At 48.0% G+C, this 17,979-nt stretch overlaps 1 protein-coding gene and 1 long non-coding RNA gene across 2 annotated transcripts; one reads left to right on the plus strand and one right to left on the minus strand.

The window, feature by feature from the left end:
- Positions 1-7,691: 7,691 nt before the first annotated feature.
- On the minus strand, positions 7,692-8,546 carry LOC123156129 (uncharacterized). The gene is made up of 3 exons (XR_006477856.1): positions 8,335-8,546; positions 8,051-8,236; positions 7,692-7,951 (listed from the first exon to the last, which is right to left on the minus strand). It is a non-coding gene; the product is annotated as an uncharacterized lncRNA (long non-coding RNA).
- A 160-nt stretch (positions 8,547-8,706) lies between these two features.
- Positions 8,707-16,820, plus strand: LOC123159129 (ras-related protein RABA1f). Its single transcript, XM_044576953.1, has 2 exons — positions 8,707-9,260; positions 16,047-16,820. Exons 1-2 carry the CDS (start codon positions 9,043-9,045, stop codon positions 16,477-16,479), a joined length of 651 nt encoding a protein of 216 aa, XP_044432888.1. The 5' UTR covers positions 8,707-9,042; the 3' UTR covers positions 16,480-16,820.
- Positions 16,821-17,979: the final 1,159 nt, after the last annotated feature.

Genomic DNA, 17,979 nt, shown 5'->3' on the forward strand with positions numbered 1-17,979 from the left:
TCACCTACCCTGCTCCCTCTCCCACATCTCGATCTCCTTCCCCCTATCAGTCCCCTCTCGATCGGGTCGTCACAGGCAACAACAGCCGCCTCAAGCTCGCCACCACAAGCCTCTGCCTCATCTCCTCGTGCGTGGATCGGGTCGCCCTCGCTCCGTTCCCACGGGATCCGGCATGATCTAGCCGGAAGGAGCGCTGCCCCTGCGACCCCCTGCCTCCTGTCGCCATGGCGCCGCTGCCGTTCTTGTGCAGCGAGATGCACCAACGCTGTTTCGAGTGCATGCCCGCCATGTGCATGGGCTCCCCTTGCCAGATCGCCAAGGCCCAGCCTTGCTTTGGCCCAACGCGCCCCCTACCGGCCTCCTCTCCACCGCATGGGCTTAGCGCCTCTAGTGAGACCTAGTTTGCCTCATACTTGCCCCGCGTGGTTTATTTTTTTGTCTGGCGAGTTTATCCATTATCCTGAGAAAAACTTGTTTTACAGAAAAGTCCCTAGAGTTCATGCATTTAATATCTAACAAGTCGGATTAAAATGTTTTAAATATGTAAAATGCTTAGAATTTCATGTAGGTTAATAATTTCCAACTTTCATGCATGATAAAAATGTTTAAATTGTTGTTTGCTTTAATTTGCTAAACAACATGTCAAAATGCTTTATTTCATAACTAAATAACCGTAGCTTTATATGTAAATGGGGTAGAAAAATGCATAGATTAACATGGTGCAATTTATTTTACTACTTAACAACTCTAAAATATGGTTTAGGGAAGAACAATAGCAAATTCGAAATATGCATATGGGGATTTTCCGGAATTGTTGTTTGTTGTTTTCGGCCTCATTTAAACTTGCCTAAATAGATAGTTTATATATGCTTCACCTCCTGCCATGTTTAACAACATTTAATATGGTTGGGTAAATAAACGAGAGTGAATTAAATAATTGAATGTGGTGTTTCGTCTATATGCAACTTGTTGCATATTGAGCTCCACTTAATTTGTAATATTGTTTGTTGCACTTTTCCATGCTATGACTCATTAAACCGGACATGCATCATACTTGGTTGTGCATCATCCATGTTTATGTGATGGTCGTTTACCATGTTGTTTGCTTCTTTCTGATTGTGCTTCTTCTTGATAGTTCTGATAACGTTGCGATTGTGAGGATTCGTTCGACTACGCCCGTTCCTCTTATTCATTGATTTGGCCTTCTCCCTAGTAGGATTTCGGGTAAGAGGACCGTTACCCTGGATAACACTACTATCTTTGCTTTGCTAGTTGTCTCGATGCTATCGCTATGTCGTGCTACCTACCACTTATTTATCAAGCCTCCCAATATGCCATGAAATAGCCTCTAACCCTTTTGCACCACCCCAGCAAACCGTTGTTTGGCTATGTTACTGCTTCTCAGCCCCTCTTATAGCATTGCTAGTTGCAGGTGCAGTTGCAGGTTGTTCCATGTTGGAACATGGATTTCATGGGATATCACAATATCTCTTATTTGATTAATGCATCTATATACTTGGTAAAGGGTGGAAGGCTAGGCCCTTTGCCCGGTGTTATGTTCCACTCTTGTCGCCCTAGTTTTCGTCATACCGGTGTTATGTTCCTTGATTTTGCATTCCTAACACAGTCAGGGTTTATGGGCCCCCCTTAACAGTTCGCTTTGAATAAAACTCTTCTAGCAAGGCCCACCATTGGTTTTACCATTTGCCTAATGACAACTAAAACTTGCATAGGGACTTACCCGTACCCGAGGATAATTAATCAACAACCCGGGCAGTGCTCCCCATGAGTGTTGGTCCAAAACAGAGCCACTTGCAGTGCCACCCCATCAACTAGGGTTTTCGGTTGCCGTACGTAGTGCTCATACGATCATGGCCTGAGACGAGATACACGCGGCTACTATCAGGGTGTCAACAAGTCGGGAGGTCTTGCTGATTTTGTTTTACCATTGTCGAAATGTCTTGTGAACTGGGATTCCGAGCTTGATCGGGTTGTTCCGGGATGGAGGATTTTCCTTCGCTGATTGTGAGAGTTTGTGATGGACTAAGTTGGGACACCCTTGCAGGGTTTAATATTTCCGGAAGTCATGCCCGCGGTTATGTGGTAGATGAGAATTTTTAATATCTGGTTGTAGAGAACTTGACACATGATCGCCAAGGCCCAGTTTGCCTCAGATTTGGCTCGCGTGGTTTATTTTCCCGTCTGGCAAGTTTATCCATTATCCTCAGAAATACTTGTTTTACAGAAAAGTCCCTAGAGTTCATGCATTTAATATCACACAAATCATGCATCGGATTAAAATGTTTTAAATATGTAAAATGCTTAGAATTTCATGTAGGTTAATAATTTCCAGCTTTCATGCATGATAAAAATGTTTAAATTGTTGTTTGCTTTAATTTTCTAAACATCATGTTAAAAGAGTGAAATACACTGGAGGTACCTCAACTTGTCCTTTGCGGTCAGTTTAGTGGCTAAAGTTGTAAAATACATGAAACTAGTGCTCGAACTTGTCCGACCGTGCAAATACGGTGTCTCCATTCGTATCCGGACGTACGTCCAGCCCACATGGCGAACAAACGTGATGGTGGCCCACCCGACAGTGGCTAAGAGGCGCCGGGTGGCCCACGCGTGAGGATGTTTTCACAAAAAGAACTCATATTTTTATTTTATCAATAGAAAAGCCATCAATACACTCTATGATAGCGAGAAATAACATAAAAAACCTCCATGGAGGGGTATCGAACCTGGCATGTCATGTTTAACAATGGCACGATCTGGCCAGCTGGCTGGACCATGCTTCGAATTGAACTCATACCTAGAAAGCTATGCAGTTTTCTCCTTTCTATTTTTTCCAAGTCCCTGTTAAGTTTCATAACACATAAATTTTCCCATATGAAAAAGACAATTATCAATATGCTATTATTTTATATTTTAAATATTTTTCCATTTTCATTATTGTGTCCTTCGAATAGGTAGACATGAACTCTATTTATGTAGATTTAAATATTTTAACCTATACTAGGAATTATTGTCTAAATTTAAGAATTAAATATGTCAACCGTGTTTGTATAAATGTAAGGATAATTTACACAATAACTTTTTCACACATGTTGAACTCTTTTAGAAATATAGGTTGTAAACTTTTTTAACGCATGACAAACATTTTTGAAAAATGCGTTATATTTTGTGAATTCATGTGAAACATTTTCCGAAAACATGTTGAACATTTTTGAAATACACTAACACTTTCTTGAAGTTTATGACAGCACGTTTTTTCTTGAAAGCTTAAAAACTAGCACTTAGAAGTTTCATACAAAATTTTGAAATTTCGATGTATGCATGTGCTCTAAGTGACTTTCAAGTTTTGTTTGAATTTTTGTTATATTATACCCTGCAAAAAGGAAAAAAACAGGCCAAAAAAATAAGCTGATTTTTGCATGTATTTTACTTTTTCTGTATCTCACAAACGAGTACAGATTTTGATTAGAAAAAATAACACAAATATATTGCACTTCTATGTGAGCATGTACACAAAAGTTCAGAAGTTTTTTAGCTGTAAAATCCGTTTATTTGACTTTCGAAAAAAGGGCACAATGTGCCGGTGCGTCAAAATTACATTTCGCATAGTAACACAATATATAAAGTCTGACCTAGTCTATATCTACTAACCACAGTATGGCCTGGTGGACAGTCTATGCGCGCAACACAATCTGTAAATTTGTGGGGCTTTCAGATGTGATTGAATAAAATATTAGGTGGTTTTCTAAAAAAATCCTCACGCCCGGGTGGGCCACGGGCACGTTGGCATGCCATGCGGGTTGGATGTACGTTTGGATACAAATGAAGGTACCGTATTTGCACAGCCGGACAAGTTCAAGCACCAGTTTCATGTATTTTACAACTTTAGCACTAAATTGACTACACAAGACAAGTTGAGGCACCTCCAACATGTTTAACTCTTAATATAAGGGATAAAGGTCCTTGTCATTGGTTCTCACAACATCGAATACCTTTTTGCTAAAAAGGGAAGGACGATTCAATTATTCTTACTTGATTAAATGGTTCAAAAGCTATTTTTTTTGAACCTGAACAGTAAGAGAACCTCCTACTATTACATGGTTTGTTATGTGACTGTGATTGATCGATTTGTCATGTGAATGTGATTGATCAATTTATGTAACATTATCTTTATCTATTGTGGTGGCAAATATAATGTACTATAATCTCTTGATAATACGCCGGGGACATGAGTTGATTGGATGCCAAATGATAGTAGCCAAATATGAGACATTATCCTTGTTGAGTAACGTGATTGTATTAGGAAAGACGAGATAGACTAAGATTTATTCCGGCTTGTCTTGTATTTCAAGTTGGTCATTGTACTCCTATATATATGCCCACGAAGCTCAAGCAATACAACAAAATATTGCATCAATCCTCTCTCTCCCTTCTAACATGGTATCTATCGCAAGTTGATCCTAAACCCTAGCCGCCGCCGCTTCCGCACCTACGCGCCGCCCCCGGGACGGTCGGCCTCCATGACCGCCGCCGGGGGCCGCGCCGCCCGTACCTAGGGTTCGTCCGTCGGCCGTGTTGGTCGGCTGCCCTAGAGAGTCTTTTTTTCCCGATCCTTGGATCCGGGGTTTCTCTCTCTCGCCAGTCGCTTTGATCGGCGTCTACTTTTTGGTTTTCCGGTCTATGTGATCCGGTTTGCGTCGCCCACCGCCGTCGTCGACCCCGGGCGCCTCTACTCCGACTCCGGCACGACCCGCCGGCCTCTCCTCCGACCCGGCGGCCACGCGCGCCGAGGCGGCCCGTCAGGGCCAGCCATCGTCCGCGCGTCGGTCCGCCCGTCGCCCTGCGCCGGCCGTCACCGCCCTGCTCCGACCGGGACTCCTGCATCACCCCGACCCGGCGGCCTCGCGCCATGCGGCGGCCAATCATAACCGCCCCGCCGCCTGCCGCCGTCGGCTTCATCTCGGACTCCGTCGCCACCACGCCTCCATCGAGCGGCGTCCCCGACCTCGCGCGCGATCGGCTTGATCACCCGCTCGCCGTCACGATCCGCCTCATCTACGCCGCGCGACCGACCTGGCCCGTCGGTTACGCGCGCATCCGCAGGTCCCGTGAAGATCGTCCCCGAGTTCAGTGCGCCTCTCCACTGATTGAGCATCGGGTTGACGCTGCGCCGCCCCGTCGGGCCGCAGCGCCGCCGCCCCGTGGTTCTTCTCCCGGCTGCACCGACCCGCATCACCGCTGCGTCGCCCCTTCGGGCCGTAGTGCCGCGGCCCACGGTCCCCCGCTGCCCCGAGGGCGTCCACTCTAGGCCGTCCCATGGCTGCATCGACCCTCGCGCCGCCGCTGCGTCGCCCCGTCGGGCCGTAGCGAGCGTGGCACGCGGTCCACGCCGCCGTCCCGAGGCCGTCCCCGCGGTTGCACCGACTCACGAATCACCGTTGTGTCGCCCCTTCAGGCCGCAGTGTCGCAGTCCGCGGTCCCCGCCGTCGCCCGACCTGCCTCCCGCCGCTGCGTCGCCCCTTCGGGCCGTAGCGCCGCGGCCCGCGGTCCAATCCACCGTCACCGCGCGTCGACCTCCCGTGGTATGCGCCGCGCCGTCTCCCTTGGCGCGGGAACGCCACCGTCCGCGCCGGTCTTCGTCGCGCTGTCAGGGTTCTTCGCCTACTTCGAGCATCGCCGCCGCACTCATAACCTAGCCGCCGCCGCTCTTCTTCGGCCGCCGCCGCTGCTACCCCCGTAGCTGCCGCCGCCGCCCGTCCACCCCGTTCGTCTTCATCCAGCACCAGCCCGTCGCCAGTGTCGCCGTCATCTATCCCGACCGCTTCATCTACTCCGACAACCGCGTGCGACATTGGCCCCGCGCCGATTGGCGCCGCAACCGTCGTCGAGTCCTTCTCTGCTGGCCTCTCCGACTTCTTCGACATGGCGTACAACTTGTGCAGCTCCCAGTCTACGCATGCCCGGTGCTGGCAACACCGCCGCGTGCCTTCGTCCACGACGTGTCCCTGGGCCTGGCAAGCCTGGCACGGCGCTTCGTCAACTTCGTCTTCGTCCGTCTATGCATGCCCGGTGCTGGCAACACCGACGCGTGCCTTCGTCTATGATGTGTCCCCAGGGTTGGCAACCCCGGCGCGACGCGTCGTCAACATCATCTTCGTCTTGGCGCACCACTACTTCGACACCACTGCGCCCACGACTAACTCGGCGCCCCCTTGCGCCCGCGGCTCCACGGCGACTTCCTCGACACCGGCCACCCCGACTCGACATCGACCACGGCATTCTTCGCACGGCTACCTCGACCACGGCTCCACCACACACGCTCTCGGCTACATCGACAAACGGCACAAAGGGCTACCGCCTGCTTGAGCAACCTCGTTGGTTTCCACTCCAGCCACGACTCCGCGATGCGTCGACTGTTACGACTGTGGGGGGTGTCCGCCGGCTTGCCTTCGGATTCTTCTCCAGTCTCACCGTCTGCGTCGCTACCGTTGTGACTGCGGGGGGATATTGAGTAACGTGATTGTATTAGGAAAGACGAGATAGACTAGGATTTATTCCGGCTTGTCTTGTACTCCAAGTTGATCATTGTACTCCTATATATATGCCCACAAGGCTCAAGCAATACAACGAAATATTCCACCAATCCTCTCTCTCCCTTCTAACAATCCTTCCTAAAAATTTAAGCGTGGGTTTGAATGGGGGTGAAGGGAGGGATTGTAAGCCGGATGCATCGTTGATAGAGGTGGCGAGTTTCAATTGGGGAGGCGGAGAAATGAAGGTAGTGGTGAAGAAGACGAAATAAAATAAAATTGATCTTGGTGTTGAACTATTACAACAGGTATGCCGCGTTTCAGCGCATTGACAATTACCTACTTTTATGAAAAACTAGGTAATTGCCCGTGCGTTGCAACGGGGCACATAGACGTGTCACTAAAATTTCAGTGAGTTCTTTACATAATAACCGATTTAACATAAAAGGCTCTTTACCATCTATATCCTCCCAATATGCAAACCAAGTAGAATTGATACATACCATCGCAATTCAATTAGTGAAGCTCATGTCTAATTTCAGAAGCTAATGGCCAAGGAGCTGGCAATTTTGTTTCTGAAGAGAAATGCATTGCATGTAGATCAGGGAAAAACCTTTGTCTAGCTCTTCACCCGCTTCTCTCTGACACTTAGCTACATAGTCGCCACATCCTCTGAAGTCATGTGTAGCACAAAATATTCAGAAACCTTGCTGTTATCTGGAAACACAGGATTCAACAAGAGTATTGGTTATGAACATGCTGATAGTTTCAAGTATAATGTATACAAGCATATAACTCGCATGGCTCACATAATTTGCAATTCTCAACTGAGCCGGGGCACAACAAATTAGATTTACCTCTGGACAATGGCACAATGCCATACTTTGTGGTAACAACTAAAAACTTTATCGTTTTGGCTGAGATATTGCGACCACTTTGGATCATTCCCTTTTAACAAAAATGCTAGTGATCTTTCTCTGATTGTAGTATCCTCACAATTTAATATTTATTTCATATGCATTGAATTTAATAGAAAAAAAAATAGTAACCATTTTCTAAACATGTATGCACGCAGGACCATCAATTAGATTCAGATACGAAGGTTGTGAAGAATTCAGAATCACAATACATCTAAACTGAGATCTGACTATTTCAGCAGCATGATTTCTCTAGATGATCATGGAGCATGCACTAATTTTATGGTGACTATGCATCATGCATGGATGGTTCGGATGGGAGACTGGGACAACAATTGTTTTTTACTTTAATAGGCTTTGGATTGTTGTGTTTCCTCTTTCCGTTCTTTCTTCAATTGGAACTTCACTGCCAAAACCATATTACCTCCTGCCATGATCCCCACAAAGTTAGAAGAATGGTTCAATGTTGCACCAACTGCATCAAATCTGCAATGTACATACTGTATCAGTATTCAGTAGTCAATTTATCCCATGCAGTACACTTAAAAATTGCCAAAAAAGAGAAGAGGAGACCGTCCATCTTACAGAGTTGCAAGCTCATATTGTTGCTGCCCGTCTTGGCACCGCCCTCGTGTAGGCGGAGTGCATCGAGCTCGAGCTACATGAGGTCACCGGAATTGCGCATGACACGGAAGTGGAAGGGCTGAAGGGGGCACCCATCAGCGGTGCAGACTCTCTCCAAGTGTTGCCCAGTCTAACACCAAAGGGTACCTAGAGGACAGGGAGGAGTTTATTAGCAATCACCCAGGGCGGCGTCATTGGTAGGGCTGGCACGATCATTTGCCTCGAGAGAAGATAGGAGGGATCACCATGGCTAAGAGAGTACCATCCGGTGGGGTGAGCCACTACCCGTGCAGATCCGACGAGTCACGGGAGGAAGAGAGCGAGGAGTACGGATGGATGGATCGATTCAGTGAGGATGCGCATGATGGAGAGAGAGAGAGCAGCGGTGGCGGCGGCGGTGAGCGCGTGCGGACAGAGGAGGGGTCGTGAGGAGAAAGGAGTATAGCAATGTATTGTATGTGGGCTTTGGCCTTTGGCCCATCTGTTGACGAGTGGAGGTCAATCAACGAGCAACATGCAATACGCTGGTGCCGGACGAAACGTAAGGGAGGAGAGGGAACATTACATTTCTTTTAGATAATAATAAATAAAGTAGAGAAAATGGTGATCCGCGCAGCATGCAAGCCCCGCCGTGCCGTCCAGCTGCGTCCGCCTTGTGAAGCTCCACACGTCATGACGTGTCAGCAACGCTCGTTCTCTCGCTCGTCCGAGCAGTCCTTCCTGCCCCTTGCCATTCCAAGAACGTTCTCCGCGGCGCCTCCTCCTCCTCCCACCACCCCATCCCGTTGCTGTAACTCCGATAAGCGCGCGCCGCCGCCGACGGCCTCAGAAGCCACCTCCGAGCTGCCATCCGCGGGAAGAGCGGGTGGCTTGACCGATTCTGCGAGGACGAAGGGGACGACGAAGGTACGAGGGCGTGGCCTGCGCGTGACCACCGCGGGCGAAACCAAAGAATGGCGTACCGGGCGGATGACGACTACGACTACCTCTTCAAGGTGGTGCTCATCGGCGACTCGGGCGTCGGGAAATCCAACCTCCTCACCCGGTTCACGCGCAACGAGTTCAGCCTGGAGTCAAAGTCCACAATTGGGGTCGAGTTCGCTACCAGGAGCATTAGGGTCGACGATAAGGTCGTCAAGGCGCAGATCTGGGATACCGCTGGCCAAGAGAGGTAGGTTCCTCTCCTCTCTTATCGTGATTATGATGAATCATTTGCATTTTGCTTCGATTTTTAAATTCCCCAGGCTGCTGCTTGCCGGCAACAGGCTTGTGTTCAACTTTATACGGTGATTGGGTTAGAGCATCTCTAGCAGACCCCCCTGACCTATAATGCCAAAACGTATCTCCTATCCCCAAAATTTATGATTTTAAGGGGATTATAAACTTTTCTTCATTGAGCAGATTGCCTAGAACTTAATCCCTTCAAAATTTTCTTTTGCCTATTCATCCAACCGTTTCCAAACTGATCACAACATATTAATTCTGTACCTCAAAAGTCAAATACACATCAAATTTTATATTCTCAAATTTAACCATCCAAATTCTAACACAACATACGGTCCAAATGAACTAAGAATTCAAATAAACATGATAAAAACACAAGAATCAAGTGCTATGAAGTCGCCAATGGTGCTCAATGTTAGAAGGGATAGAGATGGATTGGTGGAATCGATGAAATGCGTTGGATGATATTATTGAGCCTCGAGGGCGAGTATATATTGGGTACAAGACTTGGAGGGCAAGACGCTTACTAGAGATAAGATGGAAACAATTTCTATCTAATCCCAGACAATCTCTAATTACCAAATATATTTCTAACATGCCCCCGCAGTCGTAGCAGTAGCGTTGCGAACAACAGGAGCGTCGTGGACGGTCAGACTGGAGAGAATAGCAGCTGACTGGCTGACATCCCCCGTAGTCGTCGCGGGAGCGTCGTGGACGGTGTCGCGTTGCGGACGCGTTGACTTTAGAGGAAGCCGACGAGTTGCTCAAGCGAGGTGATAGCCCTTTGTGCCGATGTCGATGGAGCCGAGAGCGTAGGGTGGTATAGTCGTGGTCGAGGTAGCCGTGTGAGGGACGCCGTGGTCGATGCTGAGTCGGGGTGGCCGGTGTCGAGGTAGTCGCCGTGGACCGGGAAGAAGCGCGGCGGCGGCGGCTAGGTTAGGAGCGTGGCCGCGGTGCTTGATGTAGGTGAGGAAGAACCTGACAACGTGACGAAGACCGGCGCGGACAGTGGCGTTCCCGCACGTAGGAAGACGGTGCGGCGCATACCACACGGAAGTCGACGCGCGTGAACGGCGAAGTGGACCGCGTCCCACGACGCTACGGCCCGAAGGGGCGACGCAGCGGCAGCGCGCGAGTCGGGCGACGGCGGGGAAGACCTCAGGGCGGTAGCAGGGACCGCGTGCCACGCTCACTATGGCCCGGTGGGGCGACACAGCGGCAGCGCGAGGGTCGGTGACGCCACGGGGACGGCTTGGAGCGGCGACCTCGGGGCGGTGAAGTAGACCGCGGGCCATGGCACTACGGCCTGAAGGGGCGACGCAGCGGTACCACGGGGCAGCGGCAGGGACCGCGTGCCACGCTCGCTACGACCCGATGGGGCGACGCAGCAGCAGTGCGAAGGTCAGTGGAGCCACGGGGACGACCTGGAGGGGAAGGCCTCGGGGCGACGCAGCGGCAGCGCGCGGGTCGATGCAGTTATGGGAGAACCATGAAATGGCGATGCTGCGGTCCGAAGGGACGACGCAGCTGCAGTCTGTTGCTCAATCGACGGAGAGGAATGCGTACTTGATGACGAGGATATATACAGGAAGGCTGATCTGGACGCAGACGCACGGGAACAACCTTCACCTACATAAGCCAACGTGCACGAACAGCTAGCCAAGAAGCATGAGCGGCCAATGTGAACACAACCTGCACAAAGGCCATGAGACATGCATCAAAGGGCCAGCGGATGGGCCTGCAGCTAACCTCGCGCCACACAGGGCGCGTGAGTGGTTGCGGGTGACACGACCAGCACGACGGGTCAGCGCAGGACTGACGGCCGTACCTGCGAACTTGACACGCGCGTAAGGCCACATGCGTGGTGTGGCAGCCGATTCCATCGGAGTCGATGAAATAGACATGCATTGTAGATGACGAACGACGGGGAGCGACGCAAACCGACCTTAGATCGGAAAACCAAAAAAGAAGCGCCGATCAAGATGACCGACGTGAGAGAGAAAACCCGGATCAAGGATCAAGGATCGGGAAAAAGACTCTCTAGGGCAGCCGATCTACATGACCGGCACACAAACCCTAGGTACGGACGGCGCGGCCCCCGGCGGCGATCATGGAGACCGACCGCCCCGGGGGCGGCGCGGTGCGGAAGCGACGACGGCTAGGGTTTTGGATCGAGATTAGGCTTATACCATGTTAGAAGGGATAGAGATGGATTGGTGGAATCAATGTAATGCGTTGGATGATATTATTGAGCCTCGAGGGCGAGTATATATTGGGTACAAGACTTGGAGGGCAAGACGCCTCCTAAAGATAAGATGGAAACAATTCCTATCTAATCTTGCTAACTACCAAACATATCTCTAACACACGATAAAATGTTTTGGAAGTTTGTTGTGAGCTTCTCGCCTCTCGATCTCACGGTGTGTTTGGAGGAATGTTTCGATCTTGTTTAGGTTATGTTTCGGCTCCATCGGGACACCATTGTAGCCATAACACATGTTGCCATGATCTCCACATGGTCTCAAGCTTCCAATACTCAGTAGGGCCATGTACAATCGCAAGACGTCTTTGAAGCACACCAAAAACTCTCTCAATGTCCTTTCTAGTAGATTCTTGGCACGTTGCAAAGTGAGATCTCTTGTTGCCTTTAGGGCGGTGGATGGCCCATGGAGGATATATGGCATAGGCAAGCAGTGGCGGAGCTTGAACGAAATCTCAGGAGGGGCGAAGCTGCCAAGGAAAAAACTTTGAATACGAATCATGTGACTATATAGTTAGATTCTGTAGAATATTGAGAAACTTAGAATGATTATAGTGATCTTGTACATGTTAGTTTATGAAATACTTTTTTATGTTAAGTACATATAGAAGCTATTTATAATAAAAAGAAATACAAAAATACTATTTTTTTTTGAGAAATACCAAAATACTACTTGACCAGGAATTATTGTGTTAATCACTACAGACCAGCTCTTAGTTTCTTTGCTCTCCCAAATTACATAGGAACGTATTCATAGTTGTTCTTCTCCGTGATATATGTTTACAATCAAGCTAATGGCTAGAAATCATTTTTAATCACTTTGTTTTAATAGTCTGCAGTCCTTCGGATTAGTACCTCATTCGTTAGAGTTTGTTCGTCATTGTTTGTTCATGAATTTGATGTTCAAATTTGGGCATTGCTTCGGTCCATGAGCGGGTAAGAGGAATCACCGGCTAACAATGTGTGGCGCCGGTGTCAGCTGATTCCCCCGCGCGGCCGCGACGAGATTTGTGGGCTGTGGTGGCGTGAGACTCTGGTCACGCTATTGCCCTCCTAGCCCCCCACGTCCAGTCACCAAGTACACGAGAGAGTCGACAAGGACGAAAAGCAAAGCTGGTTGTGTGGTTGGTCGCTCCTTGTCTCCCCAGTCCCTTATTTAAATGGGCCAAATGGTTATGCGTTCCAGTGTTATTACATGCTACTCGAGTTTTACAATTTTCGTTGGGGGGGCGATGGCCCAGGTTCGTCTCCAAGAAGCTCCGCCACTGTAGGCAAGGTAGTATCCCATGTTTTACTCATGGTCATTGACAACATAGTTGCAAGGTGGATTGTCACCGACAACGAGCCTTGCAAAAAGAGATCACTGCAAGACATTGAGATCATTGTGAGAGCCAGACATCCTGAAGTATGTGTGCCAAATCCAGAGATCATGTGACGCAATTGCCTCAAGAACGATGGTTGGATCTTGCCATGTGACCAGGCAATTCTTCCATGTCCAATGCATATAGTCAATTGATCTAAGCATCCCTGGCCAGGATGAGATCTCAATGCGAACATAGTCATCGATGACATCAACCGAACATCCTTAAGCAAGGACTCACACGGTTGCTGTAATCTTCAACAATGGATTTGCGCTTGCCACTGTTCAAAAAATCTTCCAATTCAACGATTAATCTTCTGATTAATCGCCAATCGGGGGATGACCGATAAGATTATGCCTTATCTTCACCATTTATCTTTTGGACCAATTTATCGCTCTGACAAGCGATTTATCAGGAATCTACCGATAAATCGGACCTATTCATAGCACTATGTTTGCAAAAACTATGTTTATTTATTTTTTGTGGACCTTGTTACGCAATATGTACTATTGTCCTAATTTGTTTGTCATCATACGAGGATTCAAAGGCTAGGAATCAAGGTGACACTTATGTCTAATATTGTTTTGGTGTTGAATATAACCTATTTTAGTGTTGGGAACCTGAGATTTGCAAAAAAATATCCGATTAATAGTCGACCGATTAAATCGATTAATTGGCCGATTTCCGATTAATCTCTATAATCCCTAGCTGACCGAGACGATAACGATAAGCGAAGGGGGGAAGAGGAAGGCAATCCCGTAACAAGAAGCATCCGCAATCACCACTGTTTCACCCGACCAAGGGGACATTGACCGAGCAAGGCGCTTGGAAACTAACGTCACTGGGGAGACAACCAAGCTCGTGCATCTTCTCAATGGATGAAACATGGTAATGGAAGGAGAGGGCCACACCATCCCGCGCGAGTTGGAAGAGAAACCGACACCGCTAGCAAGAGAGCTAACACCCACACGTCGCGTCATAGAGGTCAGGAAGAACAAGAGAAAGAAAGAAGAACATGCAACGATAATGCTGCCGGGTAGAGGATAAAAGGGCAAATAAACTCCTAGATTGCAATCTAAAGCAGGGGATTTTTTTCCACAACCGTATTAATTCAACGTGGAAACCACTGAGTCAAAGGCAGTATTGTGCCGTATCGGGCCCCGAGGGAAGCGGAAGCGCATTATCAAATCAATTGCGTCTCAGCACGAGGCCACATTACATCAACACCCGTAGTTATTGCTGGTCCAGCACGCCAAAGCACGTCCCTGCAACAGGTGGACACTTAGGAATTCTCAGCCGTTGAAGAACATGAAGAGTCAAGCACAGGACAAGAACCAAGATCAACTCTGCCCGACGAGCAAGAGGTAACATCTGCGACAAAGGAAGTAGCAGCATCTGCTGAAGATTGCGAGTATCTATGTCAATCTTACTCAGGGATCCAGCTCCATTACGAATACTGATGGGGGGCTTGCCGATGATAAGTGGAATTACCTAACACCGTATTAACGGGACCCACTAAATCTACAGACAAGTTATCATACCAAAGAGAAGCGCCACCCACCACGGAAGAGACTTTTCATCCAAGGACACAACTTCAAGGAAAGCTCTCTACGACGTAGGAAGGCTATATGTGTTGTAAACCAACACCAGTCCAACTCGTGCCCCTATACGCCATACGCACCGACATGAAGCCATCCATACTGCTATGTAAGGGCAACAGAGGCAATGTAGAAGGGGATCCACTCCTTTTCCACCTAGTGCCTAGGCACCACATAGAAGATATTAGGCTCTTCCTGCCAAAATCACCAACAGCTTGCCGAGTTTCCCTAACTCGCGGGGTACACCGTGATATTTTAATCATCGATATTCTTCATATATAAGAAAAGAGCAAGACATGAAGGTTTTTACCCACCTTGTGGGTCTGAACCTGTGTAAATCGTCTGTCCCCCTTTACCTGTGTTCTAGATCTACGGGTATCCTGACGACTTCTTGACAACAAATCGCACGTACTAGTTCTAGGATGCTGTTAAGACCCGACGAAAATTCCTTGGCACTAATACTAATTATTTTTTGCCTTGAACTGAAGTGAGTAACGGTGTTAGCTTGTCTCTTGAAACATATATGTCAATGCATTCTACTGCCTCAACTTAATAGCTTATAATCCTTAGTTGTCTCTTTGGAGCAATATTGATATCCAAGCCGGCCATATGTTATATGTATCTGCAAGCTGATTCTTGTTTCTGTAAGACTTGTCTGAACTCTGATTTTGCATCCATAATATGAGCCTGTTTGGGACTGCTTTGCTCCTTAAAATTCAGCTTCGCTCCAGAAAATACAAGCCAAACGGGGTAGTTCCACGATATGCCGCTCTGCTAAAAAACTAGAATCTGGGGTACATCTCGCAGTTTTTTATGAAGCTCTTCAAGGGGTGCACCAAAAAACTCTAGAAGCTGGAGTTGGGGGGAAATTACCCACCATTGCCACCAGTAAGTGGATACCCCTTCATTCCCCCCCCCCCCCTCATCCAATCAAATAGATCCTTTCCACCAAATTTCTCATTCTTGAAGCCGGAGCTAGATGGAAGCCAAATATTCTCTTTGATAGTGGTACAACTTCTGTATGAAACTGCTCCAAAGTAGATTTGGTGGAGTAAAACTGATTTTGCTGAAGTGGAGCAGTCCCAAACAGGCCCTATATATGTGCGTTCCTTTTTTAGTGCAATAAAAGGGTTTTCACTTTTATTTTTTCTTCAATATTGGCCCTCAATCAAGTGCTAATTTGGGCAGTTGGCATTTCGTCCTCGAGTGGAAAATGGACATAATAGATTTTAGCTTTTTTATTTGGATTGTTGTGATTATTTATATTGATTTTTCACCCATTGCAGCATTGGCTGTATCTCAATTCTTGTATTGTAATTGCTATTGTTAAGGCATTATGTGCTGAAGTCACTGTATCATCCTATCCACTCATATAGAAGTAATGTTTTTTATAAAGAACAGTTTTTTTTTCCTTATGAAAGTCCAACTACAAATTGTGAAGTTTTTTGTAATCTGGTTGCAACATTGCTAATATTTCAATTGCATAACACATAACTTTTGCAATCCCTTTGCAGATATCGTGCAATTACAAGCGCATATTACAGAGGAGCTGTCGGTGCGCTTGTTGTGTATGATGTGACACGCCATGTGACCTTCGAGAATGTGGAGAGGTGGCTGAAGGAGCTCAAGGACCATACCGATGCTAACATTGTGATCATGCTAGTCGGCAACAAGGCCGACCTGCGCCACTTGCGGGCTGTCTCTGTGGAGGATGCCAAGGCATTTGCGGAGAGGGAATACACCTTTTTCATGGAAACCTCTGCCCTGGAGGCCATGAATGTAGAGGACGCTTTCACTGAGGTGTTAACCCAGATCTACCGAGTGGTCAGCAAGAAAGCTCTTGACATCGGCGACGACCCTGCCGCTCCACCACGAGGGCAGACCATCAACGTAGGGTCCAAAGACGATGTCTCTGCCGTAAAGAAGGCTGGATGTTGCTCATCCTAATCCGTAGACTTTGAAAAGTATACCGGGCCCTTGTTTATCATTGATGGATGGGTAGCTGTGTCTTGGGCGTGCTTCTGGAGACCCATACTTAACCCAGGGGGTTGGAAACGATATAGTATAAAACACTAACAGTAATAGAACTAGCAGCCGTTTTTTTTGGAGGCAGTCACGGTATCCTAATTGTTGCAGTCTTGGTTCATATCGGACGTCAAGGATCCCTTCCACAATGGTTTATGTATGTACCCTATTAAGTATGTGTAACTGAAGCTTTCATCCTTTTCTCCTTTCTTTTGAGAGAAACTGTTGTTATCTTGTTTGTATGATTCTTCACATTTTGCTAATCAGTGACATAATGTAAATCTTATGGAGGAATACTAACCTGTCGCCCGATGACTCGGCTAATTATTTTTCCCGCACAAGTCGGTTTGACTGAAGGTGGACGCTATCTCGAGCGCTAAAAGAAATTCCTAATTTACCGATTAATCTCATAACTTATTAGTAGTGTTATTGTGGACGTCAATTTTTCGGGTTTTGTTTCGAAACACGTTTTTTTAAACTGCGTCGTTGATACGTCTTAAATGTATCTATAGTTTTTGATTGTTTAATGTTATTATATTATCATGTTTATATATTTTTATAGCAATTTATATTATTTTTGTGGACCAATCTATTAATAGAGTGCCGGTTCCCGTTCCTGTTTTCTGCTTATTTTTTTGTTTCGTGAGAAACTAATATCTAGGAGGTCAAAATATGTTGCTGATTTAACACGATTTTTTTGGGCAATAAGAAACACTGAAAGCTTCGGGAGAAGTCAAGAGGGGCCACGAGCTAGCCACATGGACACGTGGCGCGACTAGGGGTGGCCGCACCACCTGTCCACGTGGGGCCCATGGGAACCGCCTTGACCTGATTCCACCCCCATAAATTCCTATAAATATCGAAACCATCCGTCCACTATCAGGAAAAACCTTATACACATGAGCTTAGTAGTAGCGCTTTTCAAAAGGCACCGCTGCTACTAATTATTAGTAGCACTTGGCCGTAGAAAGCGCTACTACTATGCAGTTACCAGTAACGATGTAGTTATAAAACACGCTACTACTACGGGCACCTTATCCACAATTAGGCCATTGACGGCAGGCCGGACATACTAGTAGCGCTTATTCCCTGGAAGCGCTACTGCTATAGTTATTAGCAGTAGTGGTGTTTAGGATCCAGCGCTACTACTACGGGCACCTTATCCACACTTAGGCCCGCGCGCGTCCTCACTCTCCCCCTCACACCCTCACTCGCCTCCGCCGCGCGCTGTCGCCCACCGTCAGCCCCAAGGTACCTCCCGCCGTCCCCCGCGCCGGTCCTCCCCCGTTGTCCGCCCTCGCCCGCGCCGGCCCTCCTCCCCCGCCGGCCATCCTCCCCCACGCCGACCTTCTCCCCCACCGGCTGCCCTCCCGTGCTAGCCCTCCTCCCTCGGCCCCCCCGCCCCGCGCCATCCGTCCTCCA

This window comes from Triticum aestivum, chromosome 7B (assembly GCF_018294505.1).
Source record: "Triticum aestivum cultivar Chinese Spring chromosome 7B, IWGSC CS RefSeq v2.1, whole genome shotgun sequence".
NCBI lineage: Eukaryota > Viridiplantae > Streptophyta > Magnoliopsida > Poales > Poaceae > Triticum > Triticum aestivum.